Consider the following 8,441-nt stretch of genomic DNA (forward strand, 5'->3'; position numbering starts at 1 on the left):
TTCATTTATTAAATTATGTAATTAAAATTAATCCATTAAAAGTGCACTGGATTTTCTTGAAAATTCATGAATAGATCCTTTGAATCATTTAAATATATATATATATATATATATATATAGAAAATGATGCGAGGTTTCCTTCTTCATCATGGAAATTTTGGTAAGAGATTTGGTGTTGCATGCAAAGTGCAATTATAATTTATTGATATAACGTTGGGTTGCTCATTGTGGGAAGATTTTAGCCTTTCTCAATCTACCATTATCAGTCAATAATTAATCAAATTAATTTATTTAAATCCATATCCTGGCAGTTGGATAAGTATAGAGATTATAATATGTTTCTTCATAAAGCTATAAAAAATAACCCAAACCAGTACAAAGTTTTTGTCATGCATTCAACATCACGTGGAGGCCAAGGGGCAGCCCTAAATAAAAAATAATCTATATTAACCAATTTAAAATCATACCCAGATGGAGTTTTCAACTGTTATAATTGATTAGCTTCATAAATAGTAAAAAAGCATAAGGAAAGGTGAAAGATTCAGGATCAGGTGCACCACTAGGGTTAAAAAATTAGTAAGAAAGAAAGTCAGCCATATTATTATAAAGAAGAATAATGTCATGGTTGAATTTTAGGAAATATCATAGAATGTTCATTATGTTAGTATAAAATTAAAATATGCAGTTGCAGCAACCCAAGTTGTTGACTAGAACAGTTGAAGAGGAAGCTTCCCTTTCTTTTAATTAAAATCATGAGTTGAATCTATATACATACATATACGTATGTACTTCCCTTAAGTTAAGTACTATTTTAATTAAAATTATATGCTCAAATTATTCTCTCATTATTTCTAAATTTCATACTAAATGAAGGAAACTCAACCTTCAACGTAATCCACTTTCTTACTCAAGTTTAATTTCTTTGTATCCTTTTTAATGCTTATCCAAATTTCAACCCATTTTGCATTTTCATTTTACATTTTTTTTATTTATTAAATTTGAAAGATAGAATAGAACCATTAATGAAATTCATGTATTAATTAAATAATTATTTTCTAAACATTGAAATTTGAAGGGTTTTGATTCATGAATTATATATGTATTCGTAAATATTCAAGCATATTCATTTATTAAATTATGTGATACATGTGCCACTCAAAATTAATTAAAGTGAACTTGATTTTCTCGAAAATTCAAGGGTTGATCCTTTGAATCCATTAAAATTATTATAGAAAATGATAAGAGTTTCCCTCTTTATCATGGAAATTTTTATAAGAGATTTGATTCTTTTCTCATTGTGGGAAGATTTTAACCACTCTCGATAAACCATTATGACTCAACAATTAATCACATTAATCGATATCCTAGCATATGGATAAGTATTGAGGTGCAAAATCGGTCTTAATATTAAAAAAAAAGCTGGTAACATAAACTGTGGAGATTAATTTGGAAAAACAATGGCGGATAAGTGTGAAAGCAGGCAAATGCAGTGCTTATATGACAATAAATAACAGCGACTAGATTCATTCACGAATGAATTCTCTATATAATTACCTGCATAATTTTACTCTTAAAGTAATATACCTTTCTATTATGGGATGATATGTTTCTTCATAAAGCTTTTAAAAATAAAAAAACCTATCTCTAACTCATTTTCTATTCTTTCTGTCTCTGTTAACCCTAGATTGCCATAAACCAATACAGAGTTTTTATCATGAATCCAAAGTGACGTGGAGGCGAAGGAAAAACCCTACAAAAAAAACTCTATTATAAGCAATTTAACATCATACTCAGATAGAGCTTTCAAGGGTTATAATTGATAAGCTTCATAAATAGTATAAGAGCATAAAGAAAGGTGAAAGATTCAGGATCAGATGCACCACTACAGTTAAAAAATTGGTTCAGAGAAAGTCAACCACATAATGAAGAAGAATAATGTCATGGTTGAATTTTAAGAAACATCATAGATTGTCAATAAGGTTAGTATAAAATTACAATACGAATTTTCAGCGACCCTAGTCGCTGACTATAATATTGATGAGGAAGCTTCCCTTTTCGTTTTCTTTTTTTCTCCAGATGCTGATTTGACACTGACCCAGGATTTGACTCACCATCTGTTTAGATGCTCCTTTCATTGACATTTTTATTTATAACTTCGAGCAAGCAAACGCTAGAATTTAGACCAAAAACATCAAATACTCTGGTATATATAAACCAGATGAAATTTCTTTAAATGAAAAGATATTCCAAAGCAAAAAATTGTATGTACTTTGGGAGGACAATGTTGGGTGTTGAAACAAAGAGAAAAGAAATTGAAAGTCAAAAAATGAGAAGTGGGAATCAAAGAGAATGCACATTGAATGTCTAATATTGAAGGAGGTCTTGTCAAAGAAGCTTAGAAGATCTACAGTTAATGGTGGAATCAAGTGCTGTATATATCTTATTTCACAATTATTGAAGAGTGCTCATCTGGGTGGTTTCGTCCGAAGTCGAAAATACCCTACCATAATTATTATTATATACTTAGTTTACTTTCTTCCTTTTATACTTTGCAACTTTGAATTTATATAGCATGTCCATTCGCTATATAAGTAGGTCTATGCAAATTTTGGATGATTGAGGTGAATATAATTATAACATAAAACAATATAATAAAACTATTTATATATATTTTAAATACACAAATAAGTATATATTTGACGTGAGTCATTATATAATTAAACGATTTTGAATTAAGATAAAGTAACACATAATCACATAATGACACATATAATATGTATTCAAAATAGACACATATAATAATGCTAAAAAAGATCATTTAAATACATATATCTATAACAAAGATGTAATGGTGCCCCCATCTATTTATATAGTGAAGTTGTAAATATTATATATCATTTATTTATATAATATTTATTGGGTGGTTGTGTGTGGAGAATTTAAAATGTAGAATTGTATCTATTTAAAAATGTCTAACTAAAATTGTTACAAGTCTTATCTAACAAGACAATTTGAAAGGGGTTGTCTTTCGTTGATTTTTAAAGTGGGTTGTTTAAGTAATAATTTCATGTAAAAATAAAAAATTATGCAAGAATTACTTGATTAAGTAGGTCATAGAAGATCATAAGAAGTAATAATTAGCTAATTTTAGTGGGAAAATAATAAAATTCCTGTTGGAGATCGGGTCCTTTCCACCTTAGACTTATGGGTGCAATGAATTTGCAAATGAAATATTTTATAAATTGGAATTATGTATGTTTGCCTCAGTCTTGTTGTAATCTTTGGTTTTGGTTATTTATTTATATAGTAATTTTACGTGTATTTATTTTAAATATATACAAATATATATATTTATATGTATCATTATTTAATAAGTATTAATTTATTTTTAATTTTAAATCACTTACTCATATAATAACATACATAAATATATATTTATTTGTATGTTTAAAATAAGTTTACATAAATTTATTGTTATTTATATATATCTTATATATAGAAAAATACTCATCATTTCCACTAAGTTTCCTGTACTTAAATGAGATTTTATATATACATACACACATGATCATGCTGCCAATGGCCTATCCACAAACATTTCAATTCATGTGTTACAATTTGCAATTGTTACATGTCTTACACCAATCACTGTCAAAAGTCAAAAGTCCCAAATTTAAAAATATAAAATTCAGTTATAACTATTTAATTAAATATTTTAATGATGTATTATTATATGATTAAGTAATTTTAAATTAAAAATAAAATAATATACAATTATATAATAATAAGTTGTTTGAATATTTAATTAAATACTCAAAATTAGATGTATGTAAAATTACTTAATTTAAAAAATAAAAATAAATAAATAATGTTATATGTATCTAGTTTTTAGTATATAAATAGGTATTTACATGATGTATAATCATGTAATTTAGTATTATTTTATTTTTAATTCAAAATTATTCAATCATATAATATAACACATTATCTATATATCTAATTATATATTTAAAACTGAATGTACATAGTTTTATTAATTAAAAAATATATAATATAACATAATAAAAACATTAACATTAACATTAGCATTCATCCCCGAGGGATAACTTAAGTGGTAAAAGAAACGATTTTATATATAAGAGAATATCAATTCAAGTCTCTTCTAAAACTATATCAAAATCAAATTTTTAATTTATATGATTCGGTAATTGTGGATTCGTTTATTGAACCTGAGGTTTGTCCTTGTGTTGGTTGGTTTATCCCTAAAAGGATGGGATAAGTTGATTCAAGTGAGGTTCCTATTATATGGTCAAGGGCAACAAGTATTCCAAAATTGAATTGAAGTATCCATCTCTCTTGCAGAATTATTATCACATTCTAATCTTTTGTCAACCATACAAAGTTTTTTTTTTTTTAAAAAAAAAGGGTTGGACTGAAACAGATTGTCTTGAGTGTGAGGACTAATTCTCATGGTTGGATAAGTCCAGATTATCTTGACTATTGTTAGAGAGAAAATTGGATAGTATTGGGCTACTGGGTTGTTATTTGAACATAGTGGATTATTGTTTGGTCTAGAGTTTAGAGCTCTATCTTGGCCCGTGACCCAGATGTCTCTAGAATTGGATTTCATAGGTGGGCATTTTTAGGGCCTGTGTTGACTAACTATGATTCCTTTTCTTGTGCTTTTGTTAAAACCTTTTGGGATATGTACGTCACTTGACTTGACATACAAATTAGCTAAATAATGCATAGCTCTGTGTAATATTGTTTAGTCAATTTACACGTTGGTTGATGTACAAACCTGTGCAATTTTGTTTAGCTATTTTAGTTGAACGATAGTGGCTTTTACATCAAAAAGTTATTGAAGACGGAGAGAGTTTAATGATGGTGAGGTTGATGATGTATTAGAATGAATAATAAAAAAGAAAAATATATTTTTTGGAGTATAAGAGTAATATTTTATATTTTAAAAGGAGTTATTAACATTAAAATATAAAAATTCTAAATAGTGAGAATAAAAAAATAATTTTTATAAATTATATTTAAAAAATTGTTAATTTTTAAAATAAAAATAAAAAATAAAATTCTTTTAAATAAATTAATAAATAATATTTTTATTCAGATAATAATGACAAAATTTAATAAATATTTAAATAAATTTTATCTAAGCTGAGAAAAGTTTATAATGGGTTTATCCATGGGTCGGAATAAGTCCGCAACAAAGCTAAGAAATGTGAACAGACCCTAGCCAGCTTGTTTGATTCGATTTCAAAATTTAGACTGCCGAAGAAGATGTTGTGCCTACCAAAAGCATCATTAGCTTTCATTAAAGAATATTGAAAAGAGCTTCCCTGGGAATTAAACTATAATTAATAATGAAATCTTTGTGATTCCAACCGTCAAATGGCGACAGAATTATTATTAGGGGGTTATTTGAAATTTATCCTTTAATTAATTTTGGAGTACATTTGCGTTTTTAAATTCTATAAAATATGACCAATTTAGTCCGTCATGTGAGATTTTAATAAAAGGTCCGTAATAACCAAATTTGATTTTTTGACATATAATAGACATTTATTTATTTTTATAATTTATTTATTTATTTCTAATAACACGTGCTTAAGGAATAGGGGTATTATAGAACTTTTAATTAAAAGCTCTCACTTAACTGGCTTAAATTGTTTATATCTCGTAAAACAGGAATTTCCCATTGTTGGGAATATGATCTAACCCAGACAACTGGGCTGACTCAAGCGCTTGGCAATTAAAAGAGGGGCCTTTTCTGATTAAACTACAGCGTTTTGGTACAATTATTAACGCCCCTTTGATAGCGAAGCATCTTTCATGAGGCCCCACACCACGCGCTATGTTCAGAAATAATGCATCTCACAGTGTCATTTCCCGACACGACTGCAGATCTGCATGATGGAAGCTACCTCGTCTCGCCACGTGTTATGCTTTCTTTGTCGTCACCTCCCTGTTAGCTGTATCGCTTTCTATTATTAGGGGTTTGAACCACCGACTTCTTCACTCCTCATCTTCACTTCACTTCACTGAAACCCTATCTTCTGGTGTATCACATTTGGGGTTTTTGTTTTCTGTTTGTTTGAATCAAAACCTGTTTTGATTGAGTGAAATTAGATTCTGAAGATGTAATGTAGGGTTTCTGAAGTGAAGTTTTTGTTCATGGTTTGGGACAAAATGGGTGAAATGTGGTTCAAATTAAGGGCAATGAGGGTTCCGAGAGGGGTCTGGTTAAAGATGCAAAAATCAATGGGAGTCCTCGTGGGTGGGAATCACACTGCCTCCAGGTTTTGTTCTCGCTAAGTTTTTTTTCTGAATCTCAATTTGGCTTTTCACTCTCTCTTGAATATTATTAAATCAGATTGCTCTGTGTACTCATTCTAAATCAAAGATCTGTTATTGCTCCTGTTTGTTGAGTTAAAAATTGAAACTTGATGGATTTCAAATCCTTGAAACTCAAGATCCGTACTGGGTCTGTTGCGACGCGTGTGCTTTTGCGCGCCGTTCTGTTGTGCACGGCTATGTCAGTCGTTCCTTTGCTGCAAATCTTGTCTGGGTCCGATCCCGTTATGTTCGATGTGGTGAGCTTTAATGATTGTTCTTTCATTTCTGACTATTCAAACCCGCATGTGTTTTTGGGTCGGTTTATATATCCCATCCTGGGTTCCCTTGGGTCAGTGCAGTGCAAGGAAAATGCAAATCTGACTGCCATTGTGGCTAGAGAGTTGCTGGGTATGCAGATGTTGAATGTTGATGCAAAAACTCTCTGTGTTGGTGAAGGTTCGTCCTTGTCAGTGTATGCATTGCGAGAAATGGGGTTTAACGATGCTCATGGGGTTTACAGGCACCCCTTTTTTTCGCTTAAGCATAAAAAGCTTGTGTATGAGCTTGATTATGAGGACAGTTCCTTTGATTTTGTTTACTCCAGGGATCTAGATAAGGTTTCTGTCCCTGCACTTTTGGTGCTCGAGATTGAGCGTGTTCTTAGGCCAGGTGGAACTGGAGCTATGCTTGTGGGTGTTAGTAGTTCTAGCCCAAATGGTTTAATTAGATCTGCAACACCAATTTCCTCAATTTTGAAAACTTCCACTATTGTCCATGTTGGTTACTTGAATCAGTTTACTCTGGTTGTTTTCAAGAAGGAAATTGAAAATTGCTCTTACTTTGAGCAGTATCGCCTTCCATCTGATTGCCCATCGCATATGAACAACAAACCATTTATGGAGTTAATTGAGCCTCTTGTGGAGGAAAAACCAACGGGGTTTGACAAAAGGATTGTTTATTTGCCCAAGTTTATGGATGTTGCCTCTAGGAGGCGGTTAGTGTATATTGATATTGGGGCAGGGGAGCACCTGAACTCCCGAGTTACAAATTGGTTCTTGCCATCGTATCCTGTGGATCGCAAGGCTTTCAATGTTTATTTTGTTGACCATAACACCTCCGTTCTTCTGTCCTATGTCAAGAGGCCTGGTGTCACCTTTGTTTATCATCCAGGCCTGGCTGGAAGTAAGGCTAGTGCCAATACTGGAAGTAAGACTGCTGCCAATACTAATGTCTTGGAAGATGTAGACCCATCTGTGGCTGATGAAGGGTTTGATTTTCTCCTCTGGTTTCAAGAAACAGTGCGATATGCTGACTTTGTGGTCCTGAAGATTAATGCAGGGGAGGTAGAACTGAAATTTCTTTCGGAGTTGTTCAAAACTGGAACCATATGCTTTGTTGACGAGATCTTTCTTCGCTGCTCTGGTCATGTAGATGGCAAAGGTGCAGCAAATGCAGACTGCATGGATATCTTCAGGGGTCTAAGACGCAGTGGTGTGTATGTGCATCAGTGGTGGGAGGACTAAAACACTTTGATGCATTTTAGTCACTTATGTTTTATGTTATTTGGTTAAAACTGTTTGTTGTTATTGCTACTTTGTGTTGTCCTTATGTCCTCATTGAGGCGGTATGTTGCTTGTGGTTGGGCACTTATACTAAATAAGCAACCATCTGTTTCCATGTTGAATAAAATATGTTGTGTGCTTAATTACTTTGCTGATGTTTCGCCATGATTTATTTCACTGAACTAGAAGAGACATAAGTTATTGCCTTAAAGCTACGCTAAGATCAACACCAAGTCTGTTAGATGATGGACATACCGCTATTAACATCCGAGAGAGATGGGTTCTGCTTATCGAGATTGGTGCCTTTTGTTGCCTTTAATAAATGCATATAGTTTGGCAAAATTCAAATCGGACATTCTATGAAGGCAGAGGCATTAACCATGATAAGTCATCTACTTGCGGCGTACCAGATTTTGCCTATTCAATTATCTTGAAAATTACTTTATTTTTGAGTGCCTATTGAAACCCATCCTTATGTCGAGGGATAGTATAAATTAATCACATTAAATAAATAAAAATGTCATATTTAAT

General features: G+C 31.3%; 1 protein-coding gene across 1 annotated transcript; it reads left to right on the forward strand.

Moving 5' to 3' along the window:
- The first annotated feature begins 6,011 nt into the window (after positions 1 to 6,011).
- LOC123193323 lies at positions 6,012 to 8,056 on the forward strand. The gene is made up of 2 exons (XM_044606227.1): positions 6,012 to 6,311; positions 6,509 to 8,056. Exons 1-2 carry the CDS (start codon positions 6,187 to 6,189, stop codon positions 7,869 to 7,871), a joined length of 1,488 nt encoding a protein of 495 aa, XP_044462162.1. The 5' UTR covers positions 6,012 to 6,186; the 3' UTR covers positions 7,872 to 8,056.
- Positions 8,057 to 8,441: the final 385 nt, after the last annotated feature.

Source organism: Mangifera indica, chromosome 1, assembly GCF_011075055.1.
Source record: "Mangifera indica cultivar Alphonso chromosome 1, CATAS_Mindica_2.1, whole genome shotgun sequence".
Lineage (NCBI taxonomy): Eukaryota > Viridiplantae > Streptophyta > Magnoliopsida > Sapindales > Anacardiaceae > Mangifera > Mangifera indica.